This window comes from Poecilia formosa, unplaced genomic scaffold (assembly GCF_000485575.1).
Source record: "Poecilia formosa unplaced genomic scaffold, Poecilia_formosa-5.1.2 Scaffold79, whole genome shotgun sequence".
Classification (NCBI taxonomy): Eukaryota; Metazoa; Chordata; class Actinopteri; order Cyprinodontiformes; family Poeciliidae; genus Poecilia; species Poecilia formosa.
Genome location: NW_006800018.1, coordinates 417,216 through 433,751, shown reverse-complemented (window position 1 = coordinate 433,751; position 16,536 = coordinate 417,216). Strand labels below are relative to the sequence as shown.

General features: G+C 42.6%; 1 protein-coding gene across 3 annotated transcripts in view; it reads right to left on the bottom strand.

Moving 5' to 3' along the window:
- The window catches only part of sptbn4a (spectrin, beta, non-erythrocytic 4a), a 32,736-nt gene that overhangs the window by 3,849 nt on the left and 12,351 nt on the right, over positions 1 to 16,536 (bottom strand). For 2 of the 3 annotated variants that reach the window (XM_016673566.1, XM_016673567.1), the window contains 17 exons: positions 16,211 to 16,474; positions 13,304 to 13,537; positions 11,122 to 11,211; positions 10,757 to 11,035; positions 10,532 to 10,662; positions 9,104 to 9,308; positions 7,411 to 7,656; positions 7,144 to 7,278; positions 6,794 to 7,035; positions 6,016 to 6,154; positions 5,834 to 5,918; positions 5,364 to 5,575; positions 2,110 to 3,563; positions 1,951 to 2,011; positions 1,581 to 1,849; positions 426 to 596; positions 211 to 253 (listed from right to left, as the gene is read on the bottom strand). In XM_016673566.1, the coding sequence (XP_016529052.1) occupies positions 211 to 253; positions 426 to 596; positions 1,581 to 1,849; positions 1,951 to 2,011; positions 2,110 to 3,563; positions 5,364 to 5,575; positions 5,834 to 5,918; positions 6,016 to 6,154; positions 6,794 to 7,035; positions 7,144 to 7,278; positions 7,411 to 7,656; positions 9,104 to 9,308; positions 10,532 to 10,662; positions 10,757 to 11,035; positions 11,122 to 11,211; positions 13,304 to 13,537; positions 16,211 to 16,474 (4,260 nt within the window). Of the gene's footprint in view, positions 1 to 210; positions 254 to 425; positions 597 to 1,580; positions 1,850 to 1,950; positions 2,012 to 2,109; positions 3,564 to 5,363; positions 5,576 to 5,833; positions 5,919 to 6,015; positions 6,155 to 6,789; positions 7,036 to 7,143; positions 7,279 to 7,410; positions 7,657 to 9,103; positions 9,309 to 10,531; positions 10,663 to 10,756; positions 11,036 to 11,121; positions 11,212 to 13,303; positions 13,538 to 16,210; positions 16,475 to 16,536 lie in introns of those variants that run through there. The other variant, XM_007556429.2, reaches the window with a different exon arrangement.

Genomic DNA, 16,536 nt, shown 5'->3' with positions numbered 1-16,536 from the left:
GATACCCCACAAAAATGAAAACTTTTGTGGGGTATGTGTTTTTCTCTCTTACTGAAGAGATAAAAACAAAAGTTATGTGTATAAAGTCAATCATCACCCACTCCCCAGATAGATTTTATTACATCCAGTCTTTCTTATTTTACACCGAGCATCTGCAGTAGGTCAGCGTATATCTAAAATATATAACATGGATGTATTAAAGCTTCTTACCTCATCTTTAGCATGGAATACAAAGTTGGTTCCATCATTTACTCTTTGATGAGAAAAGACAAAAAGAGTTCATGTCAGTTTCATATACGTTTCACTGTGTATTTTTAAAGCTGCATTTCAGATTAATGATAATATTGTGCTTTAAAAAAAGTTTGAAATGTTAACTTTCAGCTTTATAGAGACAATAACTTCTGATACTATCAAATAGGCCTTACTGAAGTATGAAGACATTTTTCTTCTTCTTGTAGCCCATTGAAGGATCAAATTTGCAGTCACTCATGTCAACAGAAGGCTCCCCGTTGTATGTTGCTGTCAGATTTTTAGCATCCTTATAGAAAGTCAACTTTCCCTCCTTCAGCACACAGTATACGTTCACCCATGATTTGCTGCAAAATCATAAACAATGCATTAAAATTATTTTTAAAGGTTCCAACTGAATGTCTGTTGGGAGAACATGAGCTAGCTGAAAAAAACAACAACAAAAAAACAGTTCTCAAATTACCAGGCTTTGTTTCCGTAATACAGATGAGTCATATTCACAGACGTGAATGTGAAGCAAAGAGTTTTCCCACCTGTACTATGTGATTCACAGTGGAAGATCAGTGATAGGTAGAGACTTAAGTTATCTCCAGTTTGAGACAGTAATGAGTGGGAGTCCAGAGAGATACTAAAACTGCTGCAATCTTGTAATTACGGTGGAGTCCCTTGTATACGCGGTTCAGTTTTCGCAGATTTTTCCATGGAACCTTTCTCTAAATTATTCGCAGAAAATTCACCTATTCATGTATTTTTTATTTTGTAGAATTTATCTAAAATATTAAAATGAAAATGCAAGCTTGGGAAGTTAAAATACCTTGGCATAATTTCTATATGACACAATAGTGTGTGGTGTTTGCAAAGCAGCCAATCCAGGAGCAGCATTTATTTTCCTTGGCACTGACTGGTTGTGCCCCCAAGAGAGGATATGAAGAAGACCAAGGAGGTTAGCTTACGTGGGAGTGCTAAGACACTTTCTACTGTGATTAATAGATTATTATTACCAATAGATTAGTACTGCGACCAATAATGCCTATTAAGGTATAGTTGGTGTTTGAACGATTAAAATAGGCAGCTATACGTGTTTTCAGAGGGAGTCTCAACTATTTACTAACTTTAGCTATTCATGGTTGGCTGTATCCCCATGGATACCGGGGGTTCACTGTAATTAAGAGGAGGCAAGCTTGTTTAGAGGAAGTGTGCTGTTGATTAGCGGAAGCAAAGCAGCACTGCTTTGATTTGTTCAAATGTCCAAAGATTAACGGAATATGATGTTGTTTGTTTTTTTTTTTTTCAAACAGTCATTGATGATTTAGTAGTTTAGATGGTTGTACCTGTTAGGGCTCCTCTGCTGAGCTTCAAGGTCAGTGCTGGTGGCCTTTTTACAGTAGAGGAAGCCTTCATTTTGGGCAGTGTGTGACGGAGGCTGAGGTGTGGTTGGGGCACCAGTTGCCGGGGCCGAACGAGAACGACGAGTTGTCTCAGGCTCTTTCGGACGGGGCCGCCTCCTTGGCTTAGGACGGTCTCGGGCGCGGGGGCGTCCGTCAAAACGAGTCACAGGCGCTGAGAGGCTGCTAGGAGGACGATAGGGCTCTCCACGTGCCTGAGAGAGCCAATTAAAAGAAGAATACAGATGTTACACCAAACTATGAGAAGCAATGACCCAACATGTCGTCGTTTAAAAATGCTTGCGTGCCAACATACATGTGCCGCCTCTCTTTCCTGGACTTGTTCCACAATTTCTGCCATCGTAGATCTCTTCTCCCTGTAGGGACACAATTATTGTAGAATCTCAACAAATTTTTTGGGATTCAGTCAAACAGTGCTGGAATTTACTGCCTGCAGTCGCACAAGTTTGCGTACCCTGAGCGTTTGTCAGAGCCGTCCTTCACAGAGCCCTCCATGTCACTGGAGTCCTGTCTCTGTATCCTCTGCTTGTTGCTCCCCTCTTGTTCGCTGGACGACTGCCGCTCTACGCGCCTCCTGTAGCGCTCCTGCCGCACTATCAGCGGCAGCTCATTCAGCCTGGCCTGGATTTCCTGTTCACTGGAGGTCTGTCTTCCCAGCTTGTACTCCCTTTCCCGCCTCAGATGGTCCATCTGTGGATCCGAGCGGCTGCCGCGGGGATCCCTTTGGAGACGGCCATGGAGAAGCTCCAGTCCTGATTCTGGTCCCACCATGTCTGCCATTGGGATGTCTCCGAACTGTTCTCGCTGCAGTCTGCTGGCCTCTAACAGAGGATTTATAGCTTTGTGGATGTGGTTGATCCTGGGCTGCATGAAGTCAGCTTTCAGGTGCTGCCATGCGTATGCCATTTTAGGGTCCATGATGCCTCCACTCTGGGCCAGGAAACCAGAGCTGCCCAGACTTCCGCTGCTGAAGTGATTTTGTGCCAAAAAACCCGAGCTTCCCATTCCACCACTGCCCTGGTAATTCTGCGGTAGGTATCCTGAACTCCCCAAATTAGGCGGTTGTGCCAAATACCCAGAACTACCCAGATTAGGCTGTTGTGCCAAATATCCAGAACTACCCATATTAGGCTGTTGTGCCAAATATCCAGAACTCCCCAGATTAGGCTGCTGTGCCAAATACCCAGAACTACCCAAATTTGACTGTTGGGCCAAATACCCGGAGCTCCCCAGGTTAGGCTGCTGTGCCAAATATCCGGAGCTTCCCATATTAGACTGCTGTCCAAGATAACCTGAACTTCCCAAATTCTGTGGTTGGGCCAAATATCCAGAACTGCCCATATTTTGTTGAGGCAAAAAGCTAGGGCTTACCATACCGCCACTACTTGGCTGCTGAGCTATGTTCCCTGAACTGCCTAACTTACCAGCACCTAGATGATTTTGCAAACCACCCAAACACCCTGTGGTCACTCCAAAGTATCCAGAACTCTCTGCACTACCAGGAGTTTGGTGGTTTATTCCGTGGTAAGTCGAGCTGTCTGCCCCTCCACTTTGGGATGCTGATAAGCCAGAGTCACTTCCAGCTCCAGCCACCTGTTGGTTCATCCCAAGGTATGAGTTGTGTCCTACTTTTCCAACGCACTGTTGCTCCAGTCCATGGTAGCCTGAACCGTTAATAACTGGATTATAGCTGGCGAGTGTTGTAGACAATCTCTGGGCTGCAGAGCTGGTACCCAGGTCAAAACTGGTCTGGAAGGGTTTGGGTTCTATTTGAGCCTGTACTGTCTGCCTCAAGTAAGAAGAGGTAGCACTGGTTGAAGGAACACCGGGAGTCAGACATGATAACGGGAACATTCTTCGACTGGAGAGTGGGGTTGTCTTTTTTTCCTCCTCTTTTTTCTTCTCGGCCTATAGAAACAAACGTATATGTTGTGATGCTCCAATCAAGTGTCTGCATGACAACCGTGACGTACAGGTGCATCTCAGTAAAGTAGAAAATCATTTAAAATTCAAACCAAAAAGCTGAACTGATGTGTTGTAAAGGTTTACTGCTGTTTTTGAATGATTAGTGCTAAAAACGAATGAAAACCCAAAATTCTGTCCATCAGGAAATTGAAACTTTACAACATTGCCAAGAATCTTCAAAGCAAATATATGTTTGTCCATCCCCTCTAAGACCTCTTGATCCTCCTTCCTGACCTTTTATTGTTTTCTGTGTTTGTTGTTCCAACCCCACTTGGTTGTCTTCAAATTTGGGTTGTCATTCCTTTAATTGAATTAAGTCAGCAATGCAATAGGGGGGATATTTTGCCACCCTGACAAGCACAATATTGTGTACTACTAGGTGTGTACTAGCTGGGGTGATGCTGGTGACGGAGGCAGGAGTTCGCCCTGCCACCGGTGGGTTGCCGCTGTTGTGTCCTTGGACAAGACACTTCACCCACGTCGCCTGCTAGTGGTGGTCAGAAGGGCTGACGGTGCAGAAAAGCAGCCTCATTTCTGATGTCATAGCAACGTGTCCAGAGTTTTGCACATAGCTGTAGTTTTCGATATGGTTGTCTTGGGTTAAATTCCTGGTCTCTGTCCATGCTCCCTATTTCCTGTCCATTTACTATACAATAAAGATCACGAGCCTGGCCAGGTGAAAACCAGCCCCTTCTTTGTACAGAGGGTCTGGACTCTCAGCTATTGAGAAACAATTTTTTTCCTGGAGGCATTGACTCTGTTAAAGGTTTCAATTTTACACAATCCACTATGTAATGCCCATGATGTATCTAATGTGTCAGTTTGACGATATGAAGCTTACTGGAAATTGCCTGTGATGTAAACTACCCTCTGCTGCAGAGCCAAACAAGATGGCCGTTAATGTTAATTCGATATCTGGTAGCAAAGATGACGCAGACTCGTTCACTTTGTCCGCTGCCATTGCTAAGACTACAAGCAGCCTACACTTCTAAAACAGCGCAGAAAATCGAGGTCGTCCTTCACAACTTCTCCTTCTGTTCACTGATTGGCCCGGTAGAAATTCTACTGGGGGTAATCCAAGTGAAGGGGAGAAATCCAATACTCTCAGTGAAGAGAGATTTCAATCGAGCGGAATAGCAAAGGGAGGCAATGTCCAAACTAACTAACTGTGTGTGGGCAAATCGTTTAAATAAAAAAACAGTTTCCCTGTACATTGTTAAGAAAACTAAACACACCATACTGTTCCCTAGTCTGTCAGCTAAGAATGCACAAAAATTAAATATATAAACAATAATTAAGCATGTTTTAAGAGCAATAGAGTGAGCAGATCCTGTATGATGAGGTTGTATTAACCACATTTTGGGTTTTCATCAGATCAAAGCCACAATCATGTAAATTTACAGGAATGAATTTTGAAATAAATATTTCTGTACGCAATGGAGTTTCACTTTTAAATTAAACCACTGACACAAACAACTGGTTTGTGATTTCGCTGAGACGCACCTGTATGCGTCTTTAGCTCGTCGTTCTAAACACAAATCAAAGTAGCATGGAAGGCCGACCGAGTGAGGGTTCATGAAATGCGTTCATCACACGATGCGTTCAATGATGCAACTGCTGGCATGTGCAAATGTCTGCTAAGCAAACACAGCATCCTGTGGTCATTTTTTTTTTTTTTTTTTTGCAGCGTTAAACTGTGGCTGCAGCAGACACGATTAAACTTTCATCTACAGTAAAGCTTACTGCGGAAAGCTGGCGGAGGGAGCTGAAGCGTTCTTTCCAGGTTACAGCGGCCTTGCGGAAGGCCTCGTGGCGAAGTATGAGCTGCTCAACCTCGTCTGTTTGGGCCTGGGCCTCTTCTCCCTCTTGCTGCTTGGAGCTCATCAGTGGCTCCTTGGCTTTCAGCCAGGCTTCTGCCTTCACCGTCTCCTGGGCAAACTGGAAGTGTTCTTGCTCTGGAAGTGACCGTACACAAACAGCACACTTACCTTACATAATCATGTTATGTTTTATAATTAATGCCCACTCAACTGTAAAGCTGGTATTTACATGTTTGAGTGTGTGCGCGCATTGCGATTCGTGCTACTCCAATATGGATTGCAGCTCAAATAATAGTCCTAAAGCTAAAGTAATGTTTGATTTTTACATACTAGTGCCTCCTTGTTTATAGTCTTAGTCCATTTTCTATTGCAGCTAAGCATCTGTGTACTTACTGCGTAGTAACCTTTCCTGGTGTTTGTCCCATTTTTCGACCAGATCCTTCTGCTTTGTGAGTAGACTGTCCAACTTCTCTTGTATCTGTTGCGACATGTTTAGATAGTTTAGACAGGATGGTGACTTTTTGCAATGCTGCTTTATGTGTGCCAGTAAATGTGCGTTTGTTTCCCTTCCCCACCTCCTCTGACGCTGGGTTGCCTGCAGCTATCAAAATCTTGCCGAGGTCTGCACACTGCTGGATGGTCTTGCTGCGGCCGTCTACTTTGGCTTTTAGATCCTGGTGATGTTTCATCATCACTCCCAGAGCCGTCAGGTCCCTGTGAACAAACAGGTCAAGATTGTTCAGAAAAGACTGATTGAATACGGTAAGTTCATAATAACAACCTGTGGAAGGTAAAGAATTAAATATGTGTTAAATGGCTCATGATGAAACCTGGCAACCAGCGATTTCTATTATTTTGCATCTCCAACTAGTTAAAAAGGGGTTTTAAAACGCGTTAAAGAGTTTATGAAAGGTTCCTGTGAGACAACCTCTTGGCAAAAATACCAGACAGCATTATCTTAGGCTTGATAGCTTCTTGTCCAAAACAACATTCAGAACCTCAGCACTGAGCTGGCAATTTTATTTTGTTTAAAACGAACATTGAAGAAATTCTCTATAATTACTTGCAGTTTTTAAAGCAAATGAAATGCACCTGTGATCGTCAGTAAGCTTGTCCTTTTTTTTTATTTGCATTTTTTGTCAGATATATCTTAATGATATAATTTTACAATTACAAATTAAAACCATTAAGACAGAGCACTAAACCAGGTCAAGGTTGCCTCGTTTCACACAGAATGTAAAGACGTCCGCTGCGTCCGCACGAGAACCCAGAGACATTTGGTGCAACTCGATGCTCGCACGCTTTCAGCAACTTCAACACAAACTAGCGGCAGCGAAGAAACAAATGCCTCACCTTGGCTCATCCCATCTTATTTGGCCCATGATGCCTTCCATCCACATTAGGTTTTCACGCACCACCGAGAAGAACTGCACCTTGTCGGTCACGGAGGTCACCTGGATGCGACTGGCCTCGCAGGAGCTCAGCAGTTCCTTCCAAGCGTCCATGACTTCCTGCTCTTTCACCATGATGGCCTCTGCCTTTTCGCCGGCGTAGATGGTCCTGAGCTGGGCAGCGTTCTCCTGGAGCTGCCTCACCTTCGAAGACACGGAAGAGACGTGAGAAGTCGCGTCGCTTGTCCGATCAAAGGACGCTTTCTTACATCCCGCAATAACTGATTTGCAGAGGGAAGTTTTATCGCTTGCCTGTGCGACTAGCAGTTGAAGGGCATGCTCAAAGGAGTGCATGAGTCTCTGCAGGGTGGCTGGATTGGTGATGTTGGCCTGGCACGCCCTAACCTCTGGCAGCTGCTTCATCTTCCCCGTGATCTGAGCCAAGACCTACAGCACGGGAAAGCGTTGTCATCACGAGCGCTTTAAAAATAGATCCCTCGCACCAGACTTGGGCCGTCTACCTTCTCCCTGCACGTCAGAAGGACGAGTCACGGCACATGTCATTTGTTTTGACTCTACCTCTTTGCAGTCGGTGAAGAACTTGTGCAGCTGTTGGGATGCGGCCAGCATCTGCCTGCGCGTCTCCATGAGTTCCAGGAGGTCGGCCCACGACTCGTTCAGGCCGTCCTTCCATTCGGCGATGGTGGCGGCGTCCGAGTGGCCGCAGTCGATCATCTCGTTCACCATTTTGTTCACCTGCTCCATGCGCTGCTCGCCGACGCTGTTGGTTTCGGAGGCAAACTTGGTGAACCTCTCCTGAAGCACCTGGAGCACACACACACACACACACACACACACACCCGCACGCACACACACCCCATAAGGACCAGAAACATATTAGTACATGATAAAATGTAAAACGCTAAATGTAATCTGTACTTCCTGTCTGTATCTGGCCATAAACAACATCTGCACAAAATGCTGACTTTCACTGTTACACCTGATATAGATGTTAGTGCGAGATGTTGAACTGATTGGGACATAATGTTGATGGAAAAGAAGGAAATGAGTGAGAAGAATGTGGGTTAATAACTTATATTATATAACACCACCTTCCTAAAAATAATATCTAATTTTTTATGCCAAAAGTGATTTCCCCCCCTCTAAATCTTGGGGGGAAAAAAGTGGTGATTTATTTTTATTTTGACAAAATCTCTTTAGATAAAAAAATTATTTAGGTTTCTGAAGTTGACAATAATTCATACTGTTGTCTGTATATCTAACAAAAACACAGCAGCTACACGTTTTCCTCTTGTAACACATTTTTGCTGTTTTGTGGAGTCGCTTCATCAAAATTCAATATATCGGACGGAATAGCTGTATTACTTCGTTGACATATAAAATGCAGCACTCTGTTCATAATTATGATCCAAACACTAAATTTTAGATGCATTTGCTGGAAAAATAATTTTTTATTCAAAATACTGTTCGTTGGTTTACAAAATTATTCGAACTACAAAACGATTCATTTGACACATTCATGCTGATTCAAATTACCAATTAACTTACAGGCATCTCTCAAGAGATAAAAGTAATAGAGTGTTCATATTGCATCCATTTTAATAAATACCGTGTTGAAAAAGATCTATACCTTCCTCAATAATCAATATTAGACTCCCTATAGACTCAAACTCTTCCTATAATTACTGAGGAGCTTTTGCATGTTTCCACTGATGTTTTGATGATTTATCTTCGATCATGAGCTCTGTCATGTGACGGACGGGCGACCTGTCCAGGGCGTGTCCTACCTCTAGCAGAGTGTGTCTACTGCTGGAGACACACAGCAGCCACTGCTGCGAACACCGGATCTCCTCCATAAATATTTCAACAGGACAAAGTAAAACCGCACTTTGCACACATTCCTCCCTCACACGTGGCTGAGGGAGTTCCTACTGGAGTCCCGACCAGCAGACGCAGCGAGGCGTCTTTATGAAATCATGTACGGTTTTTAACCCTTGCTGTTTCTGAATACTCACGAGTGAATGAGGGAAATTAAGACAAAGACTGAAAACATTAAACACTTTCACCTTATTCAGTGCTTAACTGAATATTCGCAAATTCATGCGAAGCACAAGTCAAAGTCGAAATGAAATGCAGGTGTTGTTTGTGTCCCTCTTTTCTATTTTTGTGCTCTCAGATCATTGCACATATTCTATCCTCCGATATATTTCCTGGGGTAAAGCAGACACTGGACCCATGCTGGTTTACTAACCGTCACTTCCTCAAGGTCGTGGCCCAGCTCGGTGGAACTGGCCACGGCCTCGCGCTCAGTGATCCATTTCTCTAACTCCTCAACTTCCTTGTTGAGCTGGTAGAGCCAGTACTGCTGCTCCAGCTTGGTTTTTCTGTGCTCCACCATGTCTTTCAGGGACACATACAGTCGGTCGATGTGGGACTGCTGCTTAGTGATCTGCTCACTGTGGAAAGAAGAGAAAACGACAATGATGCAGCCACAAACAGACAAATAATCGACCCGAGTGTGCCATAAAGAAGCATTTGCCTCCTCCTCACACAATTCTTGTTTTTCCCCCATTTTTTTGTGCTACACTGAAATGTTTTGGATCATCAAATACATTTTCAGACAAAATTAGACCCAAAACCTAGTGATTCGTCATTCCACCTCATGTGGCAAAAATTACCGTCAAGCGTTTGAGGTAACTGTCAAAGAGCCTTTCGTCACTGACAGACTCTTACGTTCCTGTTAAGAAGTTTTGGCGCACTTATATTGAAAGGTTTGCAAAAATGAACAGCCATTTTGAGATCATGATGCAGAATCTTAATTAGATTTAAATTAGAATCAGACTTAAAAAAAAAATAAATAAAAAGTTGTTTAGACTTGGGCTTGTAGTTGTGCCTGGGCGTGGCGAGAGAAATTGAAAACAAAAAAACCCCACTGTGTATTATTCAGCGATATTATAATTTCTATTATTATATGTAAATGTGGTTGCTGTAGTTTCTTGGTTTGTATTTTGTCTCCTGCAGGTTTAGAGGCCGACTTCCAGGGAGGTGAGACTTGTGTTCTCTCTGTGAATATTTAAATTTTGGGTTTTGGGTTTAAATATAAACCCAAAATTGCTTTGGGTTTATATTTAAAATAAACCCAAAGCAATTTCTAATTATGTGTCACATATAACTTAAGTGTAGCAAAACAAAACAAAACAAACAAATGGATAGCTGTTTCTTTTTTTATTATTTTAAGTGAAGTAAACAGCTTTTCAGGTAGGGCCAAATTGATATGGATAGTTTGTTTCATCAAAAAACTATTTAGATTTTTTTTAGTCTTATTTTTAATATTAAATGTATATGATGATCTGAAACATTTTAGTGAGTCAAAATAAAAAAATAACAATAGTAAACACAAAATAAATCTGTAAGGAGTTCAAATACTTTTTCACAGCCTGAATAAGTCCACAGCAAACCTCTCTGGGTTTGCTGTGGCCCTACCTGAAAATTGATATGGATAGTTTGTTTCATCAAAAAACTATTTAGATTTTTTTTAGTCTTATTTTTAATATTAAATGTATATGATGATCTGAAACATTTTAGTGAGTCAAAATAAAAAAATAACAATAGTAAACACAAAATAAATCTGTAAGGAGTTCAAATACTTTTTCACAGCCTGAATAAGTCCACAGCAAACCTCTCTGGGTGTCCCAGCTCCAGTAAATGCTGGCATTGCTGGGAGAGCATGCCTACGGTCTCAGCATACGTTTCCACCGTTTGCTCCAGAGCCAGGTGAGCCTTCAGCAGCTGCAGGGTGCTGGCCTCATCCTGTGAAAGGTCACCGTAATGTCAAGCTACAGCAGACGCAGCGTGTTCGCCATCGACGCCCACATGCGCGAGCGAGCCACTTGTCCGAACGTACCGTGCCTTTCTCTTCGTTGGCGACGTGGAGCTTCTGCCCCGACAGCCAGGACTCCACCTTGGCGGCCTCGCTGTAGTACTGCTGGGACTGCAGGGCGGCGTCCAGCATCACGGAGCGCCTCTCCGTCTCCAGCTGCAGCACCTCCCACAGCTGGCGCACGTGCCCAGCTCCCTCGCGCACAAAGTCCACCTCTGGAGTTCTTAGCGAGGCGATGATGGCGGCCCGATCCAAGACCTCCTCGATCCGAGCCCGCCGCCCCGTCAGCTCTCTCTGGAGCGTCTGCAGGACCAATAACAGACGAGCACTTCGGGTGAGAATGTCCGCCTGTCAGCTAGCCGTAGCCAAAGGTCGGCCATGAGACGTACCTGGTGTTTTTTGACATGCTGCTGCACACTCTGGAGGTTATTCCCATAATCCTTACACGACGCTAAAGGAAGCCTTTCTTGGATCCACATCTTAAACAAAGATAAGCGCATCGTTTATTTATTATTATTATTTTTTAGAATGAACATTTAAGAATTTCGGCAACGATATGAAATATGAATTTTCCCAGTTTTTCTTTTTTAAACCTTTTTCGTCGCATGTTTTTTTTAGACTCACTATAAGAATAAATGTCATTAATTCTGGTCTTTTGATGATAAACTTGGACACAACAAACAGTTTTAATGATTGTTCAAAATACAAACTGAGTGCTGGAGTTTGAATTTATCATGGAATGTCTCTGATTCACACACACTAAAACATTTGAAGGTTGTTTTAATTTGAAAATGAAAGTTTGACAGGAAAACTGTTTTGGTTTTAACTCAGAATTTGAATTGCAACAAAGCTGATTTAAGGGACATTGGTTATTTTTAGACTCTGATTGCTCATTAGTCTTGAATTGGGAGTTGTTTTAACTTAATATTGTGATTTAAACCAAATATTTATATCACAATATGCGAGAAAACTGCCCTCAGCTTCTTTGTTGTTTTTACTCACATTATAAAGTTGAAACGAGTACTTATCGTAAGTAAGAAGAAATTAAATTCTTGGTTCAACTTGCATGTACAAAATATCTGATGATGCATTTTTATTAAATATCACAAGGGATTCTCCTCAGAAACAATTAATTTGAACAAGGCTTAAACAATAAGACATGGTCCTCAAACTGTTGCGAAAATAACAGTTATTTTTTGTCTTTTAACACTCAAGCAGATCAATCTCACTCACTGCGCAATACAGGATACAAACATCTGCTGCAAAGCACCCTGGGAAATAGTGCTTCTTTTTCTTCTTTCATTTTCTTTTAAGCTCTAACTTAAAAAAAAATCCATTCTTTTCCTCAACTCTTGGAGACATAACAAAGTTAGCAAAAATTTTGCACAACTCACTACTGTGAGTTTACGTTTCACAAACTCAGTCATTTAAATTCAAAATCTAAAACTTCCAAGATATTTTTAACTTACAGAGGAGAAGTTAGGAGACAACTAATGCAGTCAAAAATACACACTCTAGCTCAAATACACATTAATCCCCAACTATTTGGATGTTTTAAAACCTTTGTAGGCTTTTAAAGGTTATGCAAGCAAACCCTTACAAGGTTTACATTTATCATGTTTACTCTCATGAATATGCAGAACATATGCTGATCACCAGGAAGTGTAAAATACTGCGAGGACGATATGCAAGTGTATTGACTTAGCACCTGCAATGCAATTTATTAAATGTGAACCAGAATGTTTCTGCACCTATATTTAGCACAGCTGAAAGGCAGGTTGCAAACTGCAGAAGCAAATCTTTCAGTGTCAAGTGATTCAATCCAACTCCAGTTTTTAGGGTCACATTTCAATTCATGAACAATTTTTGACTCGGAAACGATTGGAAAGTGGAGCTCTGAGGAGGAGCTGCGCCTCGAAGGCGCTGCTTGCTCCACCCGGGTGTTTGGCACAGCTGAATGGTTGCCACGGGGATTAAAGGATTTCTCAAACATGCATTAAAGAATCAAACACACAAGGTATGTTTTTGATGAGGGAATAACATTATAACATGATGGAAAGCTCAAATAAGTTTATTTTATATACCTTTCAAATGTTTTTACTATTCTGTTGTAGCACTTTGAGATACTTATTCAAACTAAAGGGTTATGGTTTGGATTAAATCCTCATAGGGCGGTCCATACCACTTTCTCAATTCAATTCAACTCAAAATTATCTTACTAATCCCAAAGGGAAATTAAATGTTGTTATAACTCATTATTTAAGTTTCTCCAGAGATTTGTTGTAGGCTACAAGGAATGCCTGCACATTGCCGAAGTTGTTAACGAAATATTCAAAATATATAAAACATTGTGCACCTACTTCCTGTTTTAGAAATGATTTGAAGTTTCTTATTCTTTGTAAAATTGTATCCTGAAAAAATACTGGCTGAAATGCAATATTAAAAGCCCAAATTAAGATGGCATTCAGGTCCTGGATGAGTGGATGCGGCTTCTGACTAAAACCATAACGCATGTGTGTCTCATCACCAGCAGCTGAGTGATGGATTTTCATCAAGCAAGAGGAAACTCACAATTTCATCCTCCAGATCCTGGGCAACCTGGTGCATTTCCTTGGAAGCCAGCAGGATGCGGCGCCGCTCCTTCAGAGGCTCGATGAGGCGAACGATGCGGGTCTCCACCTCACCCGCCTGCTCGCCGCCCTCCTTGTCGCCCGTCACCAGGCCTCGCTGGGGAAGGCTGAGGCCCTGCAGGCCTCCCAGCTCCCCCATGTCCTTGTAGAAGTCCCCGATCTGAGACTCCATCGCCTGCAGAGAAGAGAAGAGGAAGGTCATGTGGCAGCCACTGTATGTGAAAAGTGGACAGAGCGCATCAGCTGTTTTCCTGTCAGAACATATCAGGGTTACATAATAGTTTGCCTCACTTGAAGAATAAAAAAAGCACACGAGGCATTCATTTATTTATTTTTTTAATGCCACTGAACATTACGTTTGAGAACATGCCACCGCGGAGCAAACTGAAAGGTTTCAGACGGAGCTGTACAGTGCCTCGAGAACTACTCAAACCTGTTGAACAAGCGCATAGCTGTAAGGTAGCACAAAATGATAGATACTGTTTCAAAATCTGACAAGTGTGAGCTGCGTTTCTATTCAGACGCCCAAAATTAATACTTTGCAGAGCCCACTGTCACTGCTTGTGCAGCTTGAGCTTCAGCTTCTACCAGCGTTGTACATCTAAAGGCCGAAAGGTTTGTCTTTTCTTCGTGAGATAGCACAACCTCAGTCACGTTTTGCCCCAGACTCTCAATTGAATTTAGATCAAAACACTGACTTGGACATTCATATCAATACGATTCCATCCAAACCATTCCACTGTGGCACTGGATGTATGTTGAGGGTCGTTGTCCTGCTGGCAGGTGAACCGCCACTCTTGTGTTACATCTCCCTTCTTCTCTGTGATGTCCTGGATTTAATCCCACCGACTCTGACTAACTTCTTTGTCCCGGCTCATTAAAGCATGATGCCGCCACCATCATGGTAGACACTGAGGATAATTTGTCCAAACTGATGTCCATCAGGGGTTCACTGATTGCTCATCCTGATTTTTATGATTAGTCTGTTTAGTCTGCCTTTGTCTGATTTTGGCCCATACCAATTGCTTTGACCTGAAATATAGGGACAAAGTTGTTTAGTTGGCAACAGTGGGGTGGTGGGCGGGTCTGTCAGTCAGCTCTCTCTCAGCAGAGCAAAAGGGAAAAGGAGATAGTGGCTGATTTTCAGGCCTTTGCGGAGTTAGATAAGCTCAATGGATAAGATCGGTTTCTCATGGAACTGATTGGAACTGATTGTGGAAAGCCATAGGAAAATGTATTGGTGCACCCCTAACAACCAGTGTTATTTCTTTCAGCAATTATAATTAATGCTTTATATTTTGGACAAAAGGTTCAGTTTTGGTCTTTTTTCCACAGGTTTGCAGCGTCCCTGACGTGGCCTGTGGCAAACTGCAAACCTGACATCACAAGGCTTTCTTCTCAGCTAGAATTGTCCAGCTGCCACATGCACAGATTCTCCCAGCTGACTTGTGCTTCTCTGACTAATGGTCTCCTTTCAGCTTAGGTGGACGGTCATGTCTGTCCATCCGCTTCCCATTTTCAGATGATGGAAATGAACAGACCCCTGTGAGATGTTCAATTAGAAAAATACTTTTAGAACCTCACTACCATACGTGACTTCTGAATGCAGCTGGTTGCATTGGAATTTAATGAGCCACACTTTTCAAATTTTAACATTTAAAGAAAATTATTAAAGTAATCATTCATCCTTTGTCTTCCATACCACAGTAAGTACGCCTTTATGTTGGTCTATCGCTTAAAATCCCGACTGAACACACTGACGTTTGTAGCTGCTTGGTGTAATGTGATAAAATGCATAAAAGTTGGCAAGTAAATTTTAGTAAGTCGCTGTGCACAGACAGCAGTCTGAGTGAGACACACAGTCACATTCATGAAATTAGAACGTATGTTCTGATGAGGCTCGTTTCAAAAACACAACCTTTAAACTTGCAGCATGTAAATTTTACTACAATTTTTTTCCACGTATTTGTTAAAATTATCATAATGTTGTGACACTATCAGACAGATAAAATGTGAATGCTGTTCCCAGTTCTAACTGCAGAAATACAGTCAGTCAGAAGCAACCAATAAGAGACAGGGGGACCGTCTTAGTGCTGTCAATCACCCTCTTGTACGCGCTACTTATCTCCCTTACTCTCAGCTGGTTCACCACCTGACACAAATGCTAAGGCTAGTTAGCATAGGTACTGATGATGGTGGATAAACAGTTAATCTACAGGGTGGGCCATAAGTTTCCATACGTAGGAGAATGTAAAATTTCTTTTATATTTCAGGCACCCAAGATGACGCGTTTGACAAAAGAGCAAAGAATTGAAATTATATCGACGGCTGGCTTGGGAAGTGGTCGCATTGCTGCATGAAACTCTAACAGAAAACATGGAATGAGCATCACACACACAGCACTGTGGCAAAACTTATTTGTAAGTTTCAGAAAGCTGGAAATGTTGCAAATCAACCACAAAGTGTTCCAAGACGTGCAGCGATTACACAGAGTCCCACAAAAATAAAAACGGTTGTCCAATATAAAATGTTTATTTTTTCTATGTGTGGAAACTTATGACCCACCCTGTATATAAAATGTTTCACTCAGAGTTAGAGTTCCTAATATAAACTTTAAAGAAAAAAAAATCAATTTATTGAATGGGTCTGCATTTAATTTTAAAGCAAAATTAAATTTAAAATTGATTGAATTGAACTTAATACATGGAGGATGACAGTTTCCTCTTTGACAAGCTGCTGCTGAGGAGAAGGTTTGGATCATCTGAGATGTTTTGTTGCTGCTCATTAACAGACTGATAGGTGCTGTAAATGTCTCCTCGGGGCGACCCAGTAAGGCGCTAGCGCTTGCCTGGAATTTCTGGAGCTGCTCATTGAAGGTGGGCAGGTGGTGTGCCTGTTCCAGCTGGGGGGGCTGCTGCTGCAGGTGGGACAGCTGGCTGTCGAGGTCCGAGTAGCTCTTCACCGCTGGCTCGGGCTTGTTGTTCTCAAAGAGCTGGCGGGCCTTGGCCTTGGTGGTGGTCTCCAGGTCCGACCAGCACTCTCTGATCTCCTCCAGCTTCTGCTGCACGACCGGACGCAGCTCCGGCTTCTCCTGGATCAGCTCCTGACCCTCCTGGGTGGAGAAAGTCAAAATGAGCAAGCAGTTACTAAAATGCATTATTTTACTGTGAGCCA